The 27,758-nt window shown below is 40.6% G+C and overlaps 1 protein-coding gene across 3 annotated transcripts in view; it reads right to left on the bottom strand.

Annotated features, from left to right (window-relative positions):
• fras1 (Fraser extracellular matrix complex subunit 1) overlaps positions 1-27,758 on the bottom strand; it is a 423,924-nt gene that overhangs the window by 115,724 nt on the left and 280,442 nt on the right. For 2 of the 3 annotated variants that reach the window (XM_048599242.1, XM_048599254.1), the window contains 8 exons: positions 17,506-17,668; positions 15,558-15,736; positions 12,347-12,469; positions 11,958-12,072; positions 7,672-7,809; positions 5,860-5,892; positions 3,873-4,004; positions 1,945-2,067 (listed from right to left, as the gene is read on the bottom strand). In XM_048599242.1, coding sequence (XP_048455199.1) covers positions 1,945-2,067; positions 3,873-4,004; positions 5,860-5,892; positions 7,672-7,809; positions 11,958-12,072; positions 12,347-12,469; positions 15,558-15,736; positions 17,506-17,668 — 1,006 coding nt within the window. The remainder of the gene's footprint in view (positions 1-1,944; positions 2,068-3,872; positions 4,005-5,859; positions 5,893-7,671; positions 7,810-11,957; positions 12,073-12,346; positions 12,470-15,557; positions 15,737-17,505; positions 17,669-27,758) is intronic. The other variant, XM_048599246.1, reaches the window with a different exon arrangement.

Here is a 27,758-nt window from a genome sequence, read left to right on the forward strand (position 1 = left end):
CCTACCTCTGAACACGAACATCTGAGTTCAAGTCCAACCTGCTCCAGAGGTGGGTAATAACATCTCTGAACAGGTTGATTAAAAATATCTAAATCCATGACTCTTAACTATAAGAATTAAGGTGAAGTGTGAACAAGTGGGGTTCACTCATTAGATAATTGCATATATTTAAGATTATAAAGAGACACTTATTAACTCTGGAGGAGATTTGTAGGATTACAACCTATGGATTTGTAATTCCTCCTGCTCTGTGACTAAATTTAAAACAGAATGAAGATTGACTACTAGTCTCCTCTTTCACCAACCGATTCTAAAGAAGATTAACAAATGAAAATTGATTTTTATAAATCATTTCCTCATACTGATAAAATAGTTGCTCAAATATTGCTTGTAATACAAATACAATGTTAATTGGAAATAAACAAGTCTTAACAATCCTAATTTTGATGATCAACAATCTACAAATCTCATTGTGTGCATTTAAATTTCAAAAACAAAACCATATTCTTTCAGGTTGTACAGTTCAAGATTTGCAAATAAGAATATTGCATTCTTCTAGCATAATGTGCTTTTTCAACAGAACAATGATTGTTTATGCAATTGTACATTCAAATTGTAACTTGCAATGGGGAAATATTGCATTATTTGAAAGAATAAGGAACCATTGTTGCTCCTTCATCATGAGAGTTTTGAACTCAGGTTTCACAGAAGTGAAGAGATCACTAATGAAGTATCATTTTGGGATAAAATTCCTCTCATTGATAACTTCAGCCTAAATTCAAAATGAGATAGAATCATACAATCCCTACAGTGCAGATAGAGTCCATTTGGCCTATTGAGTCTGCACCAACCCTGTCCCTGTAACCCCACATTGACCATAGTTAACCCAAATACCCAGCAAATCCCCGGACACCATGGGGCAATTCAGTATGTCCAATCCACCTAACCTGCACATCTTTGGCCTGTAGAAGGAAAACAGAGCACTTACAAAAAGCCCACGCAGACATGGGGAGAATGTGCAAACTCCACACAGTCGCTCATTTCCAACTATGTCAGGAAAATTACAGACAAAGAATTGCAGAAAATGCTTTCAATTTCAATTATAAAGCAGCATGACAGAACTAAGTTTGTCCTATGCCATGTCAGCTTCCATATGTAAAGATGGAATCCACGACACTGGCAGCTATGTATTTGAAAAGATTAACATTTTACTTATTGCAAAGTCTGCTCAAATTAACATTGCCCACCTTCTAGGTTTTCAATCCAATTCAGAATAACAGGATGAATATGTTGTAAAGATTGTGTGTGAAATTAGTTTGTTTCAACCTGGTTCTTAATAGGCCACAGTACAATGAAACTAAATTGGATACTGCACTCAGAGGCTGTAAAAGTGCAAGATTGGCTTTGTCATAAATGAAAATGAGTGTCATTTGAAGGGTGGAGTGAGGAAGAGGAAGACGGTAGTTTTTAACTTCACCACCTATGATGTGGATTAGTGGCCCGTTGGAGAGTCTTCCAAACTTTCCTAGATGAATGGATCCAATCATTCAAATCACCAAGCAGGTAGCAATCTAAAAACGATGCAACCAGCTGGGATTGTGTAAACACAACTTCGTTGTGTAGCTGTTTGTACTAAATTTATTTGACCAGGCTAAGCACCTCAGAAGTCCAGAAAACTGTGTTCATCCGAGAAATTACCAGCAGAAATAGGACATTATTCACAGCATTAATGGGGTATAGCAGGTTGTTATCCTTTCCAGTTATACTTTGTTTTCTACTTTTAAATTTGGAAACTGCTGCTTTAATGTTCAACCTAAGTGTACAAATATTTGCATGTCTTGGTCCATGCTGAATTAGTTCATTTCAGCCACAGAAACTGCAGAGATGGTGCAGATTGTGCCTTTGGAGAAACAATAGTCAATCAGTGGTGTAACTATCACTCACCTTTCACCAGTGGCTGTCTGTTGTCCGATTTAATCAGTACCCCAAACTGAGGTGGTTCCAACAGCTCAAACAGAAGGTCATCAGGGTATGTGTCTGCATCACGAACTGCTAACTGGCTCAAACCTTAGTACAGAAATAAAGTGATGTTCAAATACATAATTGCTGTTGCTTATCACTTGGCAAGTCACTTGAAAATAGTTTTCTGTGCATATTGTGGTGCATCTTGAATTTTGCTCACTACAATACTGGCTCAAATTTTACATTAACCGCAATACTTGGGAGTGGACTAGCAGACAGGGAGGCGTAAAGTTGCATGTGATAGTGAGAGTCAGGGTTGGGGTGTGTGAGGAAAATGCCACACATGTTGCCTATCTGCCTCTGCTGCAACAACTGAAGAAGTACAAAGAGACCCTTGGACCAATTGAGACCCTTACTTGGCTAAATTAATGGCTTTCTTATCACTGCCTGACTAGCTCCAGTGAGGTTGTCCAACTTGCCTTATTCATGCAGATTCCATCACTACTCCTGGCTGAGGTCTCAGCAGTGGCCAATGCTCCCAGTAGCAATGCTGACACAAACAGGTGCCTGCCATTTCTCTTGGTAGCATTCCAATTCTGAGGGTAGGATGTGTGAACTTATTCATTTATAAAGAGGATAATGAGTGGAGGGTGGAAAATGAGGTTAGAGGGGATGAGTGGAAGGTGGAACAAAGATTGCGATGGGGAATTTGAATGACGCAGGTGGGGTAAATTAATTGTTCAGGAAGTTTACTTGTAAATGCATTCTGAGAGTTTTCCAATGCAGCTCAACATTTGTCATTAATTCCATTGAAAGATCGAGGTCGATGTATTTGGGGACAGGAACGGAGACAGGTGTTTTAACTTGCCCCCTCAGGATTTAGCACACCATCATTCTCACTGTATTCTGATGAGGTCAGAAGACCCATCTTTGGGCAAGTGAAAGCCTCAATACAAAGAAAATTGCACTTCCCGGTGAGCTGACAAGGGAGATGGGATCATGACACAGGATCGGTTCTCCCTCCCACCTCCATGTGGCCTCAAACTATGTCCAACTAATAGAATTAAAGTCTCCTAGTTCACTCAGCTGTATGCGCTGTATAAAGCAAGCTTAAGTAGTCTCAAACCAGTTCCCTGGGTTTGTGGAGAAGCTGCACAAAATAACAATGGGAGCTTTCCCACAATCAAATATACTTCAATATCAGATGAGGGGTGGGACAAAGACAGCGTATTTAAGTTTTGGTGAAACTCTGAGTGAAGTGCAAGAGAGCAAAAATGAAATGCTTTCTTATAATTTGCAGCACAACTTCATAATGTTGAAAAATTAAATTCCATATCCCTTTCTTTAACCACATCAATTCCAAGAGTAAACTGTTTGGGATTTCTACACTAAATAGTGCTGGTAGTGAAGAATGACTTGTCCAGATTTATAACCTAATACATAGAGTTTCCATATTTGCCAACTGCATGTGGAGAATAATATAAACTATGTTTCTAAGTTTACACATCATGGAATTGAAATAAATTTAAACAAACCACCTCCAGCCCATTTGTATTTCTAAAGGATAGATGATATGAATTCGTGCTCTTGATATGCTGGAAGTACACAGTGTGAGTTTGGGTATAAAGATCAGTGTATCCCACAGGATTTAATTAATAAATTAAATTTTAATTAATTTTAATTAATTAAAAACCTACAAAGCCCACTGACCCCCAAAACTTCCACTATACAATGCAACGCACTGGAAATATGAATTCATCAAATTTACACATATGTGGAACACTGTTGCATATACAGTAATATAAATAATGTGTAAATCATCCCAGAGTTTGGAAATTGAATATTCCTAACATTAAACAGGCAGAAGTAGAGACACTCAAACAGGCAACTGAGTAGGACAAATGTCTTACCAATGGTTGCTCTTCCTCCTTGGCTGACCTCTAGGAAGGGCTCTGATATTTGAAAAACAGGAGGTTGCTGATTGGTAGACAGTAGATGAATGGTAAGTACCATTTCTGGGGATGTATGTTCACCATCAGAAACTGCACAAAGAAAACAAACATTGTAAGGCTCCAGACATCTCCAAATAGATACGGTCACTTCACATTTTGAAGAAAAATGAGCCTTTAGGCATCACTAATTCAGAGCAGTTATAATGAACTGAATATCTCAGTTTGATAATTCAGTACAATACCCATGGTAATGCGATACACGCTATACAAGCAGATGGATGTTACAAAATTGTATCATCCTCTTATGTGAGAGGGCGGACTCTTCGATATTTTATTTGGGAGCAAAATGCAAAACATTTCAGAGTTGGTATTTCATGAGTGCTTCTGATTTATCAGAGTAAAGAGGTACATTAAAAAAGTAAATGAATTGATTATTTTTTATGTGCTAGAAGGTATATATATTGGGGGTAGGGGGGAAGAATGTCAGTTTTAATCATGAACTGAGTCCAATGGACTCAAGGGCACAGTTCTCCCTGCATACTTCAGGGCCATCAGATTCAAGTGTGGGACAGAAGCTTATACCAAGTGAAGACAGTCACTCATCTGTGATTTGCCCCAAATTGGTCAAGTGGACAGGAAGGTTCACAATTTAATTCCATACAGCACGTACACTCTCAAAACTGGAAATGGCAGTAGGATGTCATGGCAGGTAAGGCACTCTCTCTCTAATGTCTTAAAATTTAACATTTAAAAAGGCCACTGAAGCTGGCTGCCAACTGTGAGGAATGAATGTCTCCAACAAGGCAGCCTGCAGCTCAACCCCAGCAGGCAAGGCAATACTGTCCCCACTGCATGTGGGGAACCTGGAGGCCAACTGGAAGATCCTAGATACCACCTGTAATTGGCTTTTAAATGCATCAAGTGCTGTTTGTTGGCAGGCAGCCCTGCTGTTTCTCCATCCTGACTCTGGGAAAACAGCTAAAATTCAGTCTTCAGTTGGGTCAATGGTGAGAAATCTCCATGGGATTCTTTTAGACCTGAACAGCTGAAGTGATCATAAGTTTCTCTTGGCAATCTCAATACATTGCATCCATGATACCTTCCCACAAAGTGGAAAGTGACACTTCCGCACAGGAAACCCTATGTTATCTTTGTAGCTCCTTCAGCAATTACAGGCTAATGCTGGAATTGTTATGGAAGCAGGTCATTTGTCCCTTCTCTTCAGCCAACAGATGTAATTTACACTAGATTGTAAGAAAGAGTGGACTCAAAAAAGGGGCAAATACAGTGAAAGTCAAGTCTATTCTTCAGCTGTGGATGTACAGCGCTTAGTTTGTCAAAGAAAAAATTATAGTCATCGTTTTAATTATTTGGGTCTAAAAATAATCTTCTTTTCAGAAAAATGCAAATACCTTTTAAACAAACCAAACATTTCAATATCAGTAGAATAGGTAATACTGAAATAAAGAATGCTTTTGTAAAGTTGTTGCTAGTTTGAACCCAGATTTGGACAGCCATGCAAAGAAGATGTTAACCATAATGGAAATTGCATGCTTGTAGAATAACTCCCATTCCACCCAATATATATGAAATGCTGAGAGGATTATGACGTGTGAATTACAGTGCTGCTTTTCTTTTCCGTAAATGCAACTTTTGAAATGAAGATTTAATCTAATTGGTGGTTATTTTATTATTCATACTCATAGAAAATTGTCATTTAGTATAAAAATGAGATTTGGGATCAAGTATTCAAAGTCATGCAGGTCTGCAAAGTTGCTCCTGTATAAGTTTCTGATAACCATTGCCAAAGCTTTCTGTTAAGTGCAAGAGTGTTAGGATTCAATTACACCACATTCAAAGCTACCCATAAGAACTTGACTGAAGGTGTTAAAAACCCATTCATTCAAACCATTTTGAGGAAGATTTATGTTTAGGAACAGTATACCTGTGAAAAGGAAGTTCACCGATTCAGGCAGACCTAGGAGAATGAAACCAGGTTCAAATTACATAGTTTGAAGATACCCACTATTGGAAATGGAATAAATAAATCCACCTACATGACTGTACATACAATGGTTTTCAGCCTGAATACCATAAAAATTGAACTGCATGAAGTTAACAGCTTACTAAACACATATACATCAGCACAGTAATTACTTGCAGGATTTAAACTGAGGACTCAATCATCCAGTGATTTAGAAACTGACTTCCACTTCTTAGATCCAGCTTGGATTAATCCAGCTCAGGCAGCACAGTGGCTCAGTGGTTAGCACTGCTGTCTCAGTGCCAGGGATCTGGGTTTGATTCTAGCCTTGAGTGGCTGCGTGTGGAGTTTGCACGTTCTCCCTGTGTCTGCATGGGTTTCCTCCAGGTGCTCCGGTTTCTGCACACAGTCCAAAGACATGCAAGTTAGGTGGATTGGCCGTGCTAAATTACCCATTATGTCCAGGGTTGTGCAAGCTAGGTAGGTCAGCTATGGTAAATACAGAGTTACAGGGATGCTCTTTGGACAGTTGTGCAGACTGCACTGAAGGGATTCTATGATTCTAATGATGGAAGAGTTATTTTTGCTAACTTTTATTAGTTTAGGTAATCTCAACCTTTTTCTAAGACACAACATTAAAATTACCCAGAGTAGTATTGCTTGCGTGCAAAATCCAAAGGTTTAGTGGCTCTTTCGTGCTACAATTAGACTTAATTGGCATTGACTGGAGATGATCAAGAAGTAAACATGTCCTGCTCTCCAACACTGACCTTACTCACCTTGAATGGGTACAAAATTCATCCAGTAAATTTAAAACCAACAATTAATTAATTCAGTATGTTAGATGACTAATGTGGGGTTTAGAACCACATCAATAATGTGGGTTCAATTCCCACTCTGATTGAGGTAGACTTGACACATACCTCCTCAGTGTACCTCCGAGAAAGGAAGGCAACGGCTAACCACTAATGACAAAAGAACTGTCATGACTAATGTCTCAAGAAGGAGCAGGAGTAGATAATGAGCTAAGATACAGTCTTCTGACCGAACAGACAGAGATGGCAATTTAACACTGTAGTGGATCTTTTGCTTATTTTCATTGGGCACTGTGTGTAGATGAAAATTGATTGGTAGGAGATGAAAGGGTCATGGCTGTACTGACATCCGCTTCATTTCATTCATCCACAGAATGGACAAAATGAAGGTTTTGACCTTGTGAATTGTGTCCAATTGACCCTTTATGCTCAACCAAATTCAGAGGAAAATCTTTTCTTTGACGGTCTTCAACACCAAACTTTGTATTAATCAGATGTACATTCAGTAATTAGTGTGAAAGAAAGTATTCATGCCAGGAATTTTTGTTAATTCTACCTAGCAGAAACAGGCCGTGGTGATCATGGAGAAGTATAAAGGAAAATGTAGTCTCGTCATTAATATTAAAGACCCAGAATCAGAAACCATCATGACATGTGTAAGCTATGACTTGAATCACCATGGAAAAGACTGCCTCGAATGTATTACCACAAAAAGGAAACACTATTGTAGAGTGATGGGCCGAATGGCCTTTATCTGCACTTTATTGTAGAGTCAAAAGATGGCTGACAGAATTGCCAGGGTCCGAGCTGCTCCTGACCATTTATGACTGTGTGCAAGTTATACCTTCCCTCAAAATGTACGCAGTACTGACTTTGCGGATGAAAAACTCATGAACAGGTCTTAGAATAAGAAGTACTAACATTATCAGTGTAAAAAAATTTGCAGAATCTTTCTTACCAGTGAAAGAAAATTTGAATAAGCCTTGCACATGTGAAGATGATGCTGGAGGACGGTACAGAATCTTCCCATGGTCAATGTCAGCCTGAGTGAAGAATGTGACTGGGAACAAAGGGCTGTCAGAGTGCTCAATAGTGCCTGAAAAAGGCAACACAATATTGATACAACACAAAAATTAATAAGCTTTCGGCTCCCTATTGTAATGCTGATTTATATGCACTTTTGTAGACAAGTAGGAGGCTGGAAGAGCACAGCAGGCCAGGCAGCATCTGGAGGAAAGGAGAAGTCAATGTTTCGGGTATTACCCTTCTTCAGGACTGGATGTGGGGTTTGGGGGAGCTGCAGATAAAATGTTGGGCTCGGGGGGAGGTGGGGGGTAGCTGAATGGTGGTGATAGGTGGACACTGGTAGTAGGACAACCTGGTTGGTCAATGGGAATCCAATTGGTAGCTGGAAGGGAGGGTCAGAAGGTGGAATGGAAGGGAGAAGGTCCGGCTGGAAAGGGAGCCAGGGGCTGGGTGGGAAGGTTATTTGAAATTAGAGAACTCAATGTTAAGTCCTGCAGGCTGGAGGGTGCCCAGGCGGAAGATAAAGTGTTGTTCCTCAAATTTGCGAAATGATTCTCTGCAACACTGGAGAAGGTTGAGGATGGACATGTCAGCTGGGGAGTGGGAGATGGGGCACGGATTTGAGATAGGTGGTGACTGGGAGATTAGACTGGCTGTTTTGGGCCAGGCAAAGATGCTCGGCGAAACAGTCACCTAGTCTACGTTTGGCCTCAGCAACGTAGAGAAGACCACATCGGGAGCACTGGATGCAGTGGATTAGGTTGGAAGGGATGCAGGTGAAACTCTGTCTCACTTGGAAGGACTGTTTAGGGCCAAAAAATGGAGGTGAGAGAAGTGGTGTGTGGGTAGGTGTTGCATCTTTTACGGTTACAGGGAAAGGTACCGGGGGAAGTTCGAGTGGTTGGTGGAGAAGTGGCACGAACTAAGGAGTGGCGAAGGGAATGGTCCTTGCGGAAGACAGAGTGGAGAGTGAGGACAAGGGGGCTCCTATCTTTATTATGTTTGGATGGTGGGTTTAGAGCTGTGGATTGGGGAATGGAGGAGGCACAGTGGTAGGCTGTCTGGATGACAGAGGTTGGAAAAGGACATTGTTTGAAATAGAAGGACATCTGGGATGTTTGGGAGTGGAATATCTCCTAGTCAGAACAGATGCAACAGAGATGGAGGAATTTGTTAAATGGGATGGAGTTTTTGCAGGATACAGGGTGGGAGGAGGTGTAGTCGAGGTGGCAATGGGAGACTATGTTTATAGTAAATGTTGGTCTGTAAACTGTTGCCGCAAATGGAAATGGAGAAGTCAAGAAAGGGGACGGAGGTGTCTCTTTCCATTTCCAGCATATCTCAGACATCTCCCTCCCCTTTCTTGACCGCTCCGTTTCCATTTCTGGCGGCAGTTTATGGACCGACATTTACAATAAACCCACAGATTCCAATAGCTACCTAGACTACATCTCCTCCCACTCTGCTTCCTGCAAGAACTCCATCCCGTTTTCCCAATTGCTCTTCTCCGTTGCATCGGCTCTGACGAGGAGACGTTCCACTCCCAAGCATCCCAGGAGTCCTCCTATTTCAAACCATGTTCTTTTCCTCCCTCCATCATCCAGACAGCCCTCCACCACGCCATCTCCATTCCCTGCTCCACAGCTTTAAACTCTTTCGTCCAAATACAATATAGGGTCCCCCTTGTCCTCACTTTCCACCCTACCAGCCTCCACATCCAATGTATCATCCTCAAACACTTCTGCCAACTCCAATTAGACCCCACCACCCAGAACATCTTCCACTCCCCATCCCTTTCTGCCTTCTGCAAGGACCATTCCCATTGCCACTCTTTAGTTCACATCACACTCCCCACCAACCACCACCCTCCCACTTTCCCACCAATCCCCCGGCTCCCTTTCCAGCCCCACCTCCTCCCTTCCATTCCACCTACATACCCTCCCTTCCTGGTACCAACCGGATTCATCCCTCCCATTGACCAACCAGGTCGTACCTACTACTGGGTGTCTACCTATCACCATCATTCTGCTACCCTCCCCTTCAGATTCTTTATCTGCAGCTCCCCGTACCCCCCCATCCAGCCCCAAAGAAGGGTAATACCCAAAATGTTGACTTCTCCTTTCCTCCAGATGCTTGCTGTGTTCTACCAATCTCCGGTTTGTCCACCCTGGATTCCAGCATCTGCAGATTTTTTGCACCTTATGTGCACCTTGATTGAGTGGGCAGAATAACAGTGATTCTGACATTGCTTACTTCATCCTGAAGTATATTGGGCAGCAAACTCTGGCATTTGCTCAAATAGAGATTCATATGGAAATCCAGAAGTTGCACTGCTTTTGCAAAAGCTCCCCTACACTGGTAACATGCCATCAGATTCAGTATTCCAGTATATGAAGGGCATAAAGTTGTGGAACTTCCTGCTGGATAATCACTAAACATGCTCCATAATATTAGGGATTATACATTTAGATATATGTGAATATTTAACCTGATGAATTTTAACTACAGTTAAACAAACACTCTCACATTAAAAACTTAGGTATGCCTCATCCCTGGTATGGTTTCAGTGGGGGAGCACAAAAAATAAAATGCCCACTGTCGTATACCCATTCTGATTCAATTCCCAGGCATCTGATAGGTATTATACACACCAGCCTGCCACCCTGAAGACTATTCAAATCCTTAACTAGCCAATGAATGTACACTTAAGGCATTTAATCTACCTCTACATCTATAACAGACTGAGCAGTGGAAGCAAGAAACAGTGGGAAGGCGATTTATAAAAACAGAATTGTTAAAAGGATAGGAAAGAATGGTGGGGGGGGTGGGGAGGGGGAGGGGGAATGTCATTTGGGATGCTGCCATTGTACCTCCCCAACTGGTCTCCAAACCTGCAGCTCCACCCAGTGTCTATCCCCAACCTCCTTGCAGTCCCTGTAGCATCCACTTTGGAGTTTTGGTACTGCCAGGGTTGCCTGAGCTGCCAGGCTTCCTCTCCACTGAAGGGGTGGTCTGATCTGGTGACAATTTTTCAGCATTGTTTGTTTCCAAGTGACTTTTCCTTTGTGAGAGGCTGGAGTGGAGAGGAAAGGGTGGGTGTTGTGGGGATACTGAGTTTCGAACCTTCAGATCTTAAGACATTTTATAGGCTTTAAAAAAAAAATCACTTCCATTCACTTTGTCACTTTATCATTTTGAATCCCACTTACCCTCGCTTCAATTTGCTTTCTACAAATAACTTTACATTAAATTAAAAGTTCTCAAATGATGCTTCCTAGCTTAGACTCTGTTGCCAAATTTTCAAAGGGCCAAATAGTTGGAAACTAGTGTAAGTAAGATTTGAAAATTATAGTGGCAGAGGTTAGTTCAAGAGATATTTTTAATCAACCTGTCCACAGATGTTATTACACACCTCTGGAGCAGGTGGGGCTTGAATCCAGGCCTCCTGGCCCTGAGGTAGGGACACCACCACTGCACCACATGAACCCGCTTAAAGCGAGTGCTTGATTGCTTACACTAAAGCAAATAATTTGGTTATCCCGCCTACAGGCCTTTCAAAATCCAGCAATCTTCTCGTCATAAATGTGGATTTGCTGGTGTATTTCAGTTCCTACCATTTTGTTCATATTTTAATCAACCTTTTCGAATGTGTTATGACAGAACCCTAGAGGAGATGGGACTTGAACTCATGCCTTCTGGGTCAGATGTAGGGTGCACTACCGCTGTACCTAAAGATAGTGAGACGAACAAGGAATGCACTCATTACCAATTAATGGCCTATTAAGCGGAATGAGCTTGTTAAAGAGCCTGTGACATTAGGGAGTCAAATGTCCTAAGGTCTATTGAAGGGGCTAAACTTAGCTTTGTTCGTAGGCCAACACAGACGTACATTAAATGCAGTTTTCCTGGTGTTGCCCATATCATGAGAACAAATATGAAAACAAATAGCTACTCAAAATTCAATTAGATTCCATGATGAGATAATTAAGGTCCTAGATAATTTTCTTTTGGACGATTGGCCTTTTGTATTTCTTACATACAAAGTATTATTTATTCCATCTGTTTCCTTTTACATTCACTGTCACATTTGACTAATTAACAATCTCAAAGCAACAGCAAGGAAGATTTCCTTCTCTCAAAAATAAAATTTCAAAATATTAAATCAATTGACATGGAGCGGAAGAAATCTTTCCCGCTATATGGATTATCAATACTTGCCATATTCTGGGGGTAGTGGAACAGTGATGTTGTAGATGAGATCCTGGCTTGGTGTGTCACTATCTACAAACGACAATTGCGTAGCCTGGATGACTGTAACCCAATCTTCAAGTGCCTAATGAGAAAGCATTATTCAAAGCTATTTCACAAAATGAATATTTATCCTCTTTATCAAATGTGATACTTTTCATTCTACTTTTCCCTGACAAAGATTGACAAATCAAATAGGTATAAGTCATGCTTACTGTTAATAATCAAATAATAGATTAAACATCAAAACGCATCTCTATTTACATTATACTTATGACAATAAAGAGTCACTGTGGTAGCAGCCCGAGCTGGGAGTAGGGGCATTGGCAGGAGTGCCAGCTCAATAAGGTAATGCTTACTGTTATTTGCAGAGGAGTGATAATGCCTGAAGCTAGTCGTGGAGCATTTTCATTTTTTGGTAAAATTCCAATTTCAAATATATGACTTTCAGTTCCAGTGTAGGTCCTGCCACCATTTGTAACCTGCAATGAAAAGAAATGAATGTGCGGCAGATATTATATTGTCGTATTACATAAAGAGACATTTTAAAAATGCTTGGTCGAAAGAAATGTAATATGTTTCATAGTCCAACAGGATAAAATCAGTGTTTAGTTGATTGGCTCCTTGTGTGTTGTGTGAACCAGATTATAATCATTTTAAAGATTAGTACAACCAGTCTTTGTAATCTTCAACAATATGAGTCCAAGGTTTGAGTCTTTTAAATCACTCCCTGCTGCATTCCCTCCTTTTCTGCAACAATTTTGTGTTATTGGTGTCTTACAAAGCTGGTTTTCTGTCTACATTCTTGCAATGTGCCTGCAACAGCAGTCAACAGAAAGGAGCATTCCTGCGCTAAAATACAGCATGGCGTAGAATTTTAAGCATTTTTCACTGAAAGAAAGAATGGCACTTAATTGGTATCTTGCATGAATTCAGGGCATTTCAAAGCACTTCAGAGTCTGCAAAATACTATTCAAATATAGTCACTGTTATTTTGGAAGTAAACATGGTATTGAGGTTGGAGTTAGTACTAACTCGACAATGATGCAGTTAAGAAAACAAGAATGGTAGCATTCTGTAAAAAGCGAAAGAACTGCGAAAGTTGTAATTCAGAGACAAAAACAGAAATTGCTGGAAAAGCTAAGCAGGTCTGGCAGCATCTGTGGACAGAAATCAGAGTTAATGTTTCGGGTCCAGTGACCCTTCCTCAGAACTGTCCTGAAACGTTAACTCTGATTTCTCTCCATAGCAGGATTGAGAGTAGTGGACTAATAACCCAGAAACCAGGTCTAATGATTCAGAAACACGAGTTAAATCCCAAAATGGCTGCTGGGGAATTCAAATAAAATTAGCCAAAAAAAACTCAAAAAAAAAGTTAATATGAGCCTGGATTACTGTAAAATTCCACTGGATATCAGTTGTGGCTTATTTGGTAGCACCTCACCCCAAGTCACAAGATTGTAGACTGAAGTCTCATAACAGAGGCTTGAGCACAAACATCTAGATAGTCATTAAGTGCACTATAAAAGGAATGTTGCACTCTTGGAGGTATCTTTCAGCTAAGCCATTGAAATAAGTCTCCATTAATACAAGAGAAATGTATTAGAGATCCCATGACATTATCTTGAAGAAAAGCAAGAGCAGAATCTGTGGATTATTGGACAATATTTAACATTCAATTAACCTCAGAAAAACAGATTATCTTGCCATTATCAGCATTACTATTTATGGAAGCTTGCTGAGCATGATTTTGCTGTCATATTTCTTACACTACAATTACTAAGTTTTAAAGTTACTTCATTGGTCATAAAATGTTTTGGGATATTCTGAGGCAACATGGAAACATTCATGGCATAAAAAGTGGTCACTTGGTCTAACGTATGCCCACTGGAAAGGAGCTAATCAGCCTAACTCTACTTTCTACGTCTTGTTTTTTATTGCCCTGTAGGTTACAGTAACTCAAGTAAATGTCTGGATGTTTAAAAAATTACAATGAGGATATCTACCATCCCATCAGGCAGTAAGTTCCAGACCTCCCTCAGTCTGTGTATTTAAAAAGTCATCTTCAATTCCCCTCTAATCGATCCACCAACTACTTTGAATCTACAATTTCTTGTTATTTATCTCTCTACAGAGGGAAATACGTCTTTTCTATCCAGTTTGTCTCAGCCCTTAATTTCGTTTACCTTAATTAAAATCTCCTCGGTCTCTTCTGTTCCAAACAAATAAACTCTGTCTATCCAATCTTTCCTTATAGCTAAAATTCTCCATTCCTTGCAACATCTTTGTAAATCGTTTCTATATCATCTCTAGTGTGATACCATTCTTCTTGTAATTCAGTAACCGGAACTGTATGCAGTACTCTGGCGATAACAAGGTGTAGAGCTGGATGAACACAGCAGGCCAAGCTGAAGAAGAAGGGTCTCGGCCCGAAACGTCAGCCTTCCTGCTCCTCTGATGCTGCTTGGCCTGCTGTGTTCATCCAGTTATCTCAGATTCTCCAGCATCTGCAGTTCCTACTATCTCTGCAGTACTCTAGCTATTGTTTAACAAGTGTTTTGTACGGTCCTATAAGCCTCTTATTCTTTAGGTTCCAGTCTTCAAACAGTAAAGGAAATCATACCAAATCACTTTTTAACCGCCTTTGCCAAGCCTGGCTCTCTTCAGGGATCAGTACTTATGTAGTCTAAGGTTCTTCTGTTCCTCTATGTTTGTTAGAATCTTACTACTACACGAATTGTCGCCTTGTTTGTCCTCAATTACCTCACACTTCTCCTGAATGAATTCCACTTGCTACTTGTTTGCTCTGCTAACTAATGCATCAATATTTTCCTGCAGTCTGCAGCCTTCTTCCTTACTATCAATGACTTGGCCAATTTTCATATCAACCGCAAACTTTTGAATCAGGCCCCTCTACATGCAAGTCTAAATAATTTATATATAGTGATAAATTGCGAACCGAGCCCTGCGAAACCCCATTAGAAACACCCTTTCAGTCACAAAAGGACCACTCTCCACTGAGCTAATTTTGGATTCAACTTGCTACTTAAGCTTCAATCCCTTGAGCCTTTGCTTCCTGTTTCATTTAACCTGTGGAATCTTGTCAGAAGCCTTGTTGAAATCGGGTTGCTTAAACAAATATACGTGGACTTCTACTGTCCTTAATTCACCTCCGTCTCTCCAAGTGATGATATATGCTTTCTCTCAGAATTTTTCTTTTCCAACTTCTGGCCACTTACCAATGTATTTCTAAAGAAGGATCAGTGCATTCAAAACAGTGACTCTGCTTTCTTTCCACAGATGCTTTGAGGCCTGCTGAGTTTCTTCAGCAAATTCTATTTTTGTATCAATATTGGGCTGACTGTCCTGTAGTTATTTGGGACATTCCTTTTCCTCTTTTTATACAATGATACAATGCTAGTACCCTCCAGTCTCCCTACAAAATGTCTACAGTAGGTGATAGATAACTCTGTGAGACCAACAAGTTGGACGCTAATGATAGAAGCAATGCAATACAGCAGTTTCAAAGCATCTTAAAGATACTTTATACTGAACCCACAATGTCCGTACCTGAAACCTGAATGAATCCTCTGCAGAAGTTACCCCTGAGTGCTGATACCACACAATGCCTTCATTAAGATCTTGCTGAGTAAATGAGTTTGTCACAGTTGCTGTTTTTCCATCAGGCAGCCTCTGCCACCCCTCTGCTGGGCCATCAGCTGGCATTGGAACCAAAAGGATCACATCACCTATTGAAAATTAAGTGTAACAATAAACACACAGCAACTTAACACAAAATCTGTTCCATATAACTGGCGCTACTCGAAGCAAAAGACAAGCAAGTAGTTTGAAGCTGCAAGTCTGCACAAAACTGAAATTGACTGAAATATAAAATTTAATGGCTACACGGATGGGAGAATGTTTAGTCAATGGAGTAAGTCCTTGCACCTGACTGAATATAGGAAAGAAAGCTCATTTCCTATCTTGCCCTTCAGGCAAAATACGAATTCAAAATAAGAATTTTCACACCGCTGGTAGTAGCATTTCAAATATTTCTCACCCTTTTCTTGAAATTACCTGATGCACTGAAGCACAAAGTTGTTCATTTCTTGCAAGTGAAGGTGAGTAGGCGGGTTAGGTAAGGAGATCACAAGTTGGGACAGAGGGTGCAGTGTATGCCTAGGGTGAACTCTAGTTAAACAGAGATAGTAGGAACTGCAGATGCTGGAGAATCTGAGATAACAAGGTGTAGAGCTGGATGAACACAGCAGGCCAAGCAGCATCAGAGGAGCAGGAAGGCTGACATTTTGGGCCTAGACCCTTCTTCAGAAATGGTTAAACAGAGTGGGCAGTGGCACATGGGTCATCAATCAAAAATGGGATGGTTCCCTGAAAACTGAGAACTGTTCATAGGCAGGAACCAGGAGGCTGTGTAATATCAAGCAACATTAGTTTTTTTTTCATGTCTTCTCTTCCAACCAGTGAAAAAGGTAAAGTCACTGTAGTCTTACCAGGCCATCAGGCTGCTTTCTCATGAGAGAGCGAGACGACTGGTGGTGGTTTAATCTTATGGTCACCACACCTCAAGTGAGGGAAGAGGTGGAGAAGGACAGTCCTTCAATGGTAACTTCAGCCAGTGCAGGAACTGAATCCATGCTGTTGGTATCAATTTGGATCACAGACTAGACATCCAGCCAACTGACCTGTTAGCTATACAATTATGCAAGAAGGAACACCTTCAATTTGTGAACCAACTCCCATTTCTTCCCTTCCTTTCAATTTTACTTGTTATGTTTTCTGTCACAATGGCCTCTCTCCCATTCCCACATCCCAGTGGAACTATCTGCTCTTTCAAGTCTGGCAGTTAGATACACCATTGTTCTGCCATTCTCAAATTCTGATCACTTAATCTGAACTATCAACATCTTTTTTCATCAGCACTCTACACCCCACCACCCCAACACACTCCCCAACTGTAGCATAAATGCTGCCCCCTCCACACTTCACTTCAGCTCTGATGAGGAATCATCTAGACTTGAAACATTAACTTGTTTTCTCTCCATGGATGCTGTCCAACCTGCTGCGATCTCCAGCACTTGTTGCTTTCAGTACAGATTCCAGCATCTGCAGTAATTTGCTCCTATAATATCTGAAGGATGCTATATTACATCACCAACACACATTCAATGACTGAGAGAGACACTGAAGTGGATATGAACAACTGTACAAGATAATGGAACATCAGAAATAAGAATCCTCTGATAGGAAAGAATGATGTTCAGTTGGAAAGTGCAAAACAGTTCCAATAAGCTGATGGTGTTTAAAATATGGCTATTAAGCTCTACTTTTGAGTCCATACTAAAGGAAGTAGAGCTCTTTTCATTGCCTTAAAACAACTCAAGAGTCCTGACATGAGAATTTTGACAGTATGAATGAATCAGACTGTGTCATTATAATATAAAAGTACAAGAGTTCAAAGACATTTGGTGAAATGTTCATAAGGTAAACCATTAACTACCAAATTTAGGGGTTTCCTTTTCTTGTATTAGATTGAAGATGATCTCAGAGTCACTGGCATCTTTGTCGGTGGCCTGCAGTAGTCTGTTGGTGATCTGTAGTAATCCACCCTCAGTGACCCATCCTCCCAAGTTATGCAGGAGCTGTGGCCCTGTGTCGAACTTCTGAAATAAAAATAAACCAGGTTAAAATACAACACACCTAACAATTTCAACTGAGTGACATTGTGGATTATAAGGCTATCCAGGTACTTTCAGGACCCATGATTCACTAGTGGAATAAAAAAACCTTTATTATTTGTTAGTTTCAAGATTCCGATGTGATAAATTAATAACCTAAATTACCTCAAAGCAAGCCCCGATGAGTGCACCAGAAATATCAGACAGATGTGAAATATACAAGGCCATTCAGCCTATCATGTCACTGTTAAGCTACTATCTATTTCCTTGTTTGCTCTGCACACCATGCATTTTCCCCAACAGGAAACTCGGGCTTGAATATTTCAAATACAAATCACAGTCAGATTGACACTCCACTCCTGTTATTTCTTTTAATATTGGTACTGAGCTCCACATTTCTAGCTGGGTATTTCGATTCCAGCTCCTTCAGAAATGCCGGGTGTAGGTGAAATCCAACAAATCCCCTTTGGAGCAGCACATTCGGGGGAAATTGAACCATGCCTCACAGCAGTCAATCCGTCACGTTCTGCGATGTAAATGACTAGCAGCACTGTCTGGTGCTTTGACAGCTGCTGTGAAAGGGTAAGTAGGCTAAGTAAGTGTAGGGTTAGGGTGGAAGATGGTTAGAATGTTAGGGTCCAAAGTCCATGGGATGCTAGATGTCACTGCTATCACCAGCAGAAATTGGGGGACGTTGGGGCTGATGGGGGTGGGGGCGGTGTCAGAAAGAGTTGTCAGAGGAGCATTTGGCAGGAGAACAGATGGGGCTCAGTTCAGGACAGGTACAAGGGGTTAGGAAATGTATTGTTTGGGGCTTGTTTGGCTTAATAGTTACCAGATAGTTAGACGAAGTTTTTAAATCAACCAACTTTTCCTGGGTAACTATTTAGAGAAGCAGAACACACTGCATCTTCCATCTTTTATGGAATCTTACTGGAGGGCTCCAAATGTGGTGAGAATTGCCCCCGAAAATCTTCAATTCCCTGAGAAATTCCCATAGAATGTGCTGCATCCAGGATTCTGGATAGCGTCAGCTTGCAGCTCTTGCCTGTACTGCTCTAACTCGCTAGCCATGGGAAATTCCAGGCCAAAGTAACAGACTTCCATTTAATACTCTCCCTACCTCAACTGCTCACTTGTGTCAAAGTATATTGTTTTTATTGAGTACAGACAGTACTTCCAAACTCTCTTGCCAATCTCAGTGACAATTTTAAATAAATGAATCCTCATCAGTAACTCCTGAGCCAGCTGAAATTCTACAGAGCATGATTTGCAAAATTGGATCTCACGTGACAGCCTAGAAAATTTCATTCTATTGTTGTAGGAGTGCTCCTCTGATGCTGAAATTTAGACAGTATAAACAACAGAGAGCTTTCATCAATAAAGATTACTCCATCACATATATGCATGCTGTTCAATGATATTTCTTACTCTGAATCTCTGTAGGAAGAGAGTGGGTAAATTACTGGAACTGTCTTTCCTCTGATTAATCTGTTGAAGGTCTTTGTTAAAGCCATTTGACAACAGTTGCAATTTAAAAACTTGTTTTCCAGGTTTTATCTTTAGGATCAATAACTAAAAGAAAATTGGGAACAAAAATTGGTACCTAAGGAAATGTGAATTATGCTGCGTTATGAGTTGTGCCATACCGTGCTGCTTCATGATTTATAAAGCCACCTAGTTATCTAACACCTTGCAGTGCAATGTAATAATGTAAAGCTAAGTGACAACTAAAAACTATTTATACAGTGTACAGATAAAAATTTATGGAGCTGAACACTAGTCCCTAAGGTAATCTAAGTTTCTATGGCCATAAAAATCCATGAAATGCTGTCAAACTTCAGTGTAAAATTTATAAATTTAAAAAGTTAGAATATTCAGGAGTAGATTGTGTCCTTCAAAATGCTGACTGTTAAAGTTTGTGTTTGAAGTTCCACACTGCCGTTATAGTATCAATGAGCACAAATTAATTTCAAATATGATTTGTGTATGAAATGGTTCATGTTGCAATTTAATTTTGAAATAGATACCATTGACATTATCAGTATCCAGTTTGTTACTAGTATAGCTGTAGTCAAGAGAAAGATCCCAATACAGATGCTAAAATTTACAGATGTAATACACACATCTCCTGACCTTTCCTTTTTGGTTAGGAAAAAAAAACGGGACATTCTTCTCCAATTTAGAAGAAAAATATTATTTTTTTACTAATTTACATCGTGGAATTTTACTTCATCTGACACAAATGCGAAAAGGTAGCCTTTTAACAGGGCAGACCATTTTTCTGGGTTTCCAGGTGCAGTATGGATGATCTGTTCGATCTGTCAGTGGAAGGGTTTTTAAGTAAAGGGATCCTGCAGGAGTCAGAACAGCTGAACTGGACATGGATCCTTGAAACTTCAGCAACCACAGCAATGGAAGGGAAATGCCATCTCTGCTCCTTGGAGCACTCACTCTTACTTGGTGATCCTGCTGCAGGATGAGAAAGGCTGGTAATAAGTGATCTTTGCTGAGGATGGGAGAGAAGCCTTTCAAACCTGCCAATGATAGGAACCTCAGTGGCCATCTGGCTCTCGGAGAAACAGGAGGCTACACATATCAGCAACAGCATGCTGTGAAAACCTGAGCCTCCAATGGCATTGGTGCTCACACGTTGAGAGCTGATCTTCTGGCTAATACCGTGGGAGTATTTTCACCACAAGGACTGCAGTGGTTTTAAAAATATGGTCCATCTCTCAAGGGCAATAACTGGGTCTTGTCAGCGAAATTCATATCCTGAGAACCCTACTTTAGTCTTCACCTTCAGGAGGCAGAAATAAGAGGAGAAAATAGGAGATAACGATTCAATAAGAGGGAAAGAAATCATTTCTAAGCAGCAGCTGGAAAGCACTCTGTAATTCCAGCAACTGCAGTCACATACAAACAGCACAAGTAAACTAACAAGCTTTTTTAAAATAAATATACAACTATGTAGAGAATCTTTTAGAGGTGTGATTCACATTTCAATTGCTTCTACTCTGCATCCTCTCTCGTTTGTTTGCTTCCTACAACGTGAGAAAACTCATGATTTGACTGCAATAAGAAGATCGATGGCATGACTGCATTGAATTTTGAATAATTTCAGCACAGACTATTCATTTATTAGGTCCTTTACATTCTCATAGATAATTTGTAAACACTTACAGGAACCATTTTCAGATTTACTGCTACATCTATCCCCCAACAAAATAAGATCCTATGAAGGGAGTGAAATGCTGAATATCAGAGTCTGATAGGCTCCATTAAAGCTCGCAACCACCCATATGACCACAGGTAATGCTCACAAAAGTGACAAAGGTAGTGTTGAAAAGCAAAATTTTTCACTGGATATAAACATCTGCATTAACAAATGAATAGGTCAGGTTATGTGCTGCAGTTAAGCTTTTGCATAAAGAAAAAGCATATTCATCCTGGTTTGAAAATGTGATTTAAAAAATTCTGCTTTTTGCCATTATTGTGTTCTGTGAATCATCATTTTTTTCTTCTATGAAATAGGTTTCCGAATAAACGTATCTCACTTACGATGGTCCTGTGCAACTCGGTGTGGTACGATGCAGGACAGACATGATGGTTCCAGCTATCATGAGCTGTCTGTCTGTAGCTGTCAAGGTACAACAATTACCTAAGGGGCACACATGTATGTATGTCAAAAATCAAATAAGCTTCCAGCTCAAGATTTCCATCTTGTGCCCATGCTGTGAAATTCATGTTGATTGGTATTGGGCAAGAAAAGTAATGGGTGTGATGGTTATAGAGCTCACTGACCCCAAGATAGAATTCTCATGGGAATTCTCCCAATCTAGGACTTAAATTACAATGGGCAATTGGGAGAATCTCGAGAGAAAGTAAAGTTATCGCTTTACTGACACAAATGTGAACAACCACTCTTCCTCTGTTGCTCTAATCATTTCTTCATTGTGTAGGTGTGAATCATCCTCCTAAATGTATGAAGAGTAACTACTCCTATCATTTCATGTTCAATCTGTCACACATTTCCAACTCTTTCAAGAATAAAAATCCTAAATTCTTTCCTGATCTGTCAGTTTTCATCTCATATTTAGATCTACTTATTCTAAACTCATCCAAAGGTGGAACGTATCTCCATATCAAATCCCTTCATAATTTAAAAAAATAATCTCATCAAGTCCCCCTTTCATTGCTTCTCCAGAGAAGAGGCCAGCTTGCTGAACCTTTTCTGAAAGTTGCATCCACTCGATTCTGATAACTTTCTTGTACATCTTTTCTGGACTCAGTGATCCAATGTACAATTGTAGTGTGCAGACAACAAGACATAATTCTACTGACTTTATCCACGATTTAAGCACCTTCAACAACTTAAGGAAACTCAGTTTCCTCCCAATAGCCCAGGTATGATGCAGAGCAATTATGTGATATCAAGGTGCTATCCACTGTTTCTACAAATGGACAAGTTCTCTCCTTTCTAAAGTGTCAAAAGTTTTAAGCCAGGAGGAACTACATGATATGAAAGGAATATTCAAAACAGAACAATGAAGCACTTGACTTCATTTCAACAAGAGTTTAAAATACAATATATATTGCACTTACAATGTGTCCAGAGGGTGGCAGTGCTTCACATTGTCATCTATAAGATGGACAGCAATTGGACTTCAACATATTAAAGAATTTTGCTTATTCTATACTGTTGGAGTAAACACTCTCTAAAGTCACACAATGAGACAGGAGTTTGAAATGTTAACTTTAGTGGACATGAGCACTTTTTTCCCCTATCTCCTAATCTTGTCTCTGTGAGTAAAGAGGTCTGATTGTTCACCGTCATTTCCTCATCTGAAGCATTTCCAGTACCCCTACTGCAGACCTGTTGTATGGCAGGACCGAGCCCTGGTGGAAAAGACGGTAGTGTCAGAGAGGACTGTAAATCTCTCTCCATTATCCATGGAGGAGCTGTGGGGGTGCAAAAAGATCCTATACACACCAATTCACATCTATGTCTGCAAGCTGCCCAGGACCTCTAACACAGCTGCAGCAGGTCAGAATGTTTGACTAACCATATGCTAAGATAACACAGATCGCTCATGAAGGGAAAGTGATATGAAAGGAAGGCAGAAACTCTGCATTTGCCTCATGAACTTAGTTTCATCAGACCATTATTCACTGGAAGTGTAAGCCATTCTCCCATTCACCTGGTCCTCAGATAAGCCTAACAGCTTCACCCCTTGTAATTTTTAATATAGATTCAGAGGACTGCTCTCAAACTCTCGTTCTGTTTGGACCAGTAGCATCTGGACCCCAAACGCCTTCCTTAATATGAGAATAAACATAGCAGCTGGTATTGTGAGGACTCGCACTAGTATAGACATTGGGGTCCTGAACATTCAGCCCTCCTGTCACCACTTCTTTGGCTTTGAGGCCAAGACATTCAGGTTACCCTCGGAAAGGATGATACAAAAACAAATCATTGCCATCATTTCCTATATTCATGAACGCACAGACTTGTCTCACTACTCTGATAACTGTGGAATGTTAAAATTAGACGGCAAACTTTCTGGCAACCTAACATATCATGACTCCCCACAACAAATATAAAGGAGAGAGACGAACATGGGTAATCCTGATTTGATGTTTGTGTCAACCTCTTACAGACTAAGATTCAAGGAACAATATCTAGACAATGAAGGCAACTGCGATCCCTACACAAAGGTTCAACAGAAGGCCTCAATAGGTGCAGCTTTGAATTAGGATCAGAAAATTAATACTTTGATGCTGTGCCAATAAGGCAACAGATGTCAGTATCTGCCATTCAACAGCCATGAAGAGCAGGCCCAAATTTACCAGCCATTTGGCATTTCTTAAATAAAAAGTACTATTCATTGCACTTAAGTCATTTATGAACCTGCCAAAAGTGGTGTTCTTTTAATGAGAAGATACAGTTGCTGCTCTTTCAACATTCAAATTGTACGCAACATCAGGCAAAAGATTTACCGTAATGCAGGGCTTGAGGGAATCAAAGGTTGCCCACTGCTCAGCAGCAAGACATCATCAACAAATCCAAGTCTAGCTGGTGCCACCTCTGTAGGAATCCAATACTCCAGAAGGAAGAATAACTGCTCTTTGTCACATGCCAAGCAACATTACCACTGAGGGAGGCCTGTTCACACTGTAACAAATTAGGCCACAAGAAAAGGAAGTTGAAATGCGAGCAGCACCCCGCAAGTGACTGAAGCAGCACATGTGTGATCAGCAATAAACTGAAAATTTTTTACCTTGAGGCCTGTACATAATTATTTCCGAAAGCTGGGGCTGGATTTTCAGATGGCAGAGTTTTCTGCTTCGCCACCTGAAGACTCAGAAGGGAACGTATCCCTGCGATATTGGCTGTCCCACAGGAGTGTTAATTCAGGGGAGATGAGATTTACTCCCCTTGCTTGGGAGGAGGCCCTGCCTCAGGGCTGCTGGTTAATCTATTCGCTCAATAGGCCCAGCAGGGCAGTGGCCAGAATAGGACTGCAATCAGCAACAGAGTCTATAGTCAGAGCCAGGATGAAGAGAGTGACAGGACCTCACCGTGAGAAGCCGGGAGGGGGACCAAAAAAGGGTCTTGATGGAGTGGTTGAGTGAAGAGCACCCCAGGTGTAAAACCTCATGTTGGGGAGACATCTCTGCATGCACAAAGTTTTCTGTTAAAGAAACTCTCCCAGCTTCCCTGCTGGAGACCAGAGCAGGGTAATCTTGCAGGCTTCTTTGCTCCTCTAGAACTCTGTCTCCCAACTTCAGAATCAAGGCATGAAATGGTCTGAAGTGGTCATTACTTGCCTTGATGTCCTCAACTGGTCTGTGACAGGTGGACCAGGCTAAGCCCCATCCAGCTCACCATAAATTTCAGATGTGTCTGGGAGTGCTATCAGGGGGATTTTACAGACCTGCCTGCAAATTTGCCGGTGAGAAGAATCCATAATATTGTGAATACATTTGAATTAAAATTGGCTGGCTGTTTTGTTTGCCATAAACCTAAGCAATTTTTTCTTTTTAGAATAATACAGAATCTATTTTATTCAAATTTTCCATAAAATATTACAAATGCAACCTTACAGGGAATTGTATAGAATCAAACAGAATGCTCAGCAACAGGTTGTCTGTCTTAACCAGACCATAGTGCTGTTTAGGCTTCATTCCATTCTCCTCCCACCTCTTCTTGTTGAACTCCATCAGAAAAAAACCCTTTATTCCCTTCTATCTTTTCTTCTTAGATGGCTTCCCTTAAAGATATCTGTATTATTTGCTTTTAGGGAGGCAATGGCCAAGTGGTATTATTGCTGGACTGTCAATCCAGAGACCCAGACAACGTTCTGGGGACCCGGGTTCAAATCCCATCACGCCAGACGGTGGAATTTGAATTCAATAAATATCTGGAATTAAGAATCTAACAATGACCATGAATCCATTGTCGATTGTTGGAAAAACCCATCTGGTTCACTAATGTCCTTTAGGGAAGGAAACTGCCATCCTTACCTGGTCTGGCCTACATGTGACTCCAGACCCACTGCAATGTGGTTGACTCTTAACTGGCCTCTGGGCAATTAGGGATGGGCAATAAATGCTGCCTAGCCAGCGACGCCCTCATCCCATGAATGAATTTTTAAAAATTAACTTCTTCCACTGCTAGCAAGTTCACATTCTTACCAGAGTCTAAGTAATTAAATTCAACCTTCACTCACCTTTATTTCATATGATGGTCATTGGGCAGACCCCGTCTGTTTTGTGCTAAGCCTGCTTTCTTTGTTCCTATATGATACAGTCCTAGAAGAAATGGCCTTCCATGATCCCTGCACAGATTCCTCTGGTTGTTTTATGATTCTACTGGTCATCTGCCTCTAAGTAGTATAAGACAGGCGGTCCTATCTGTATCCTAGACTAATCTGTTTGACATTTCAAAGCTCTGGGCTGGTGATAGACTAGTGGCAAATGGAAAATCTATTCCTACGCCTCTGCAAGGAAGTTTTCGACCCAACTGTTGCTCGTAATCTCTGACAACAGAGATCATGACATTATTATAAAGTCTGAGCCTCTCTCTGAAAGAAGTCCCCATTGTGTCAAAATCTCCTATTATTGTGCTATTTACTGTGAACCTCCACACCTTCAGATCAATAACAGACATATTGCTGAAGAGCACTTTGACTGACTCTTAATGCTGAGGCTTCTCCTGGAGATATTACCGCTGCTGCAGGCTGCAGAATAGAAGCTAGCAAAGTATAGAAATCTTGGCAACAGAATTAGCTGATAGTGTCCACAAATCTACCCAGACCGGCTTGGACCATCTTGTGCAACAAAGCAAGTTGTTTTGTTCACCTGTTACCAATGAATAATCTTCCAAAATATCAACCTTTAATTTATCACCTAGGAATTATAAAACAGTACAACCGTAGCATAACCATGTTCTACGTCTGCACAGTAATCATTACCCACTATCTCAGTCCTGTCTTCATCCATCAATGCTGTTTTAATTACGTTGTTTCATCAAATTCACAGCTAAAACCTTCAGAATTTATTTTCTCTGTAGCGTAAGATACAGTATCATCAAAGTACTCCTCTGGCAGTTTTTCCATTTAAAGACAAAAGACTGCTGAAGGTGAGAACGTGACTTTATTTGTCTATTACTGTTAAAAAGCTAGTACATTTAGTTTTGTGCCTGGTTTTAAAACAAAATGTCACTGCGAAAGGCTTTGGAAAGCCTTTTTTTAAAAATCAGCACAGAGGAATGCCATTTGATCCATCTTACCTCTGCTGTCTCTCTGAAAGAGCAGTCTTGCTTGATCCCACCTAACTGCTTTTTGTCTTCAAACTATCAGTTCCTCATCACTTTCAAAATTATATTCAGAATCTTCTTCCACCACTTTCTCAGGTACAGCATTCCAGATTCCAAAAATTCTAAGTGAAAACCTTACTATTAATCATTCCATTTCTCCTCTACACCCATTCTAATCTCCCGATATCATTGATGAAGGCCAACAAATTCCACAAAAGAAGTCTAAGTTTAAATGCACAATCAATGGACTCAATGCAATCAAAGATTTTCAGCTGATTTTAATAATTGAGATGTGCTGTTTTGAATAGTAATTGGGGAATACAAAAGTGTTAATTACTTTGTACTTCGGAGGGCAGATCCATAACATCAAAAATCTATATCTGGAACAGAAAAGGACACGTGAATGAGCATCAATGCCTTAAATTAAGAGAAGTAAAGGACTTATCTTGTTGATAGGAAACCAGTAATGAAGACAATGAAGAAAATTGGATTCATTCGTCTACCATTTGAAACAAATTCAATGATCTGAATTAACAGCAGCATGAGTTCACATTGTAATGTGTTTTTGCTCTAGTTTTCTGATTTAAAGCACTGATTACCAAACATTCAGGCTATTAAAAATGCAATCAGATTGAGCAATTAATAGGCGCAGTCTTTAATCCATGCAATTACCAGCAACAGTGGCTCCGTGGTTAGCACATCTGCCTCACAGCACCAGTGACCAACATTCGATTCCACCCTTGGGTGACTGTCTGTGTGGAGTTTGCACATTCCCGCTGTGTCTGCGTGGGTGTCCTCCAGGTGCTCCAGTTTCCTCCCACAGTCCAAAGATGTACAATTTAGGTGGATTTGCCATGCTAAATTGCCTGTAGTGCTCAAGGATGTGCAGGCGAGGTGGGTTAGCCATAGGAATATGCAGGGTTACAATGAAAGGGTAAGGGGTGGTCTGGGTGGGATGCTTTTCAGACAGTTGGTGCAAACTTTATGGGCTGAATGGCCTGCTTCCACGCTGCAGGAAGTCTATGTCTTTAGCCATAATAAATCTTCACAGTTTTTCATTTAGTTTAACAGGCTAATGGCAGATCATTCTCCAGGGACAAAGGCCCCACCTACCAGAGCTGCCGGGCAATCAGAGGCTGCCAGATCTGTACTCAGCAGCGCCACAGGGCGGCAATGGCTGCTGCTGGTACTTCAAACACTCATTGTCTCAGATTGTGCAGGGAGCCAGGCACAGGTGAGCAATGGTCAAAAGGA

Source organism: Rhincodon typus, chromosome 1 (assembly GCF_021869965.1).
Source record: "Rhincodon typus isolate 14 chromosome 1, sRhiTyp1.1, whole genome shotgun sequence".
Taxonomy (NCBI): Eukaryota; Metazoa; Chordata; class Chondrichthyes; order Orectolobiformes; family Rhincodontidae; genus Rhincodon; species Rhincodon typus.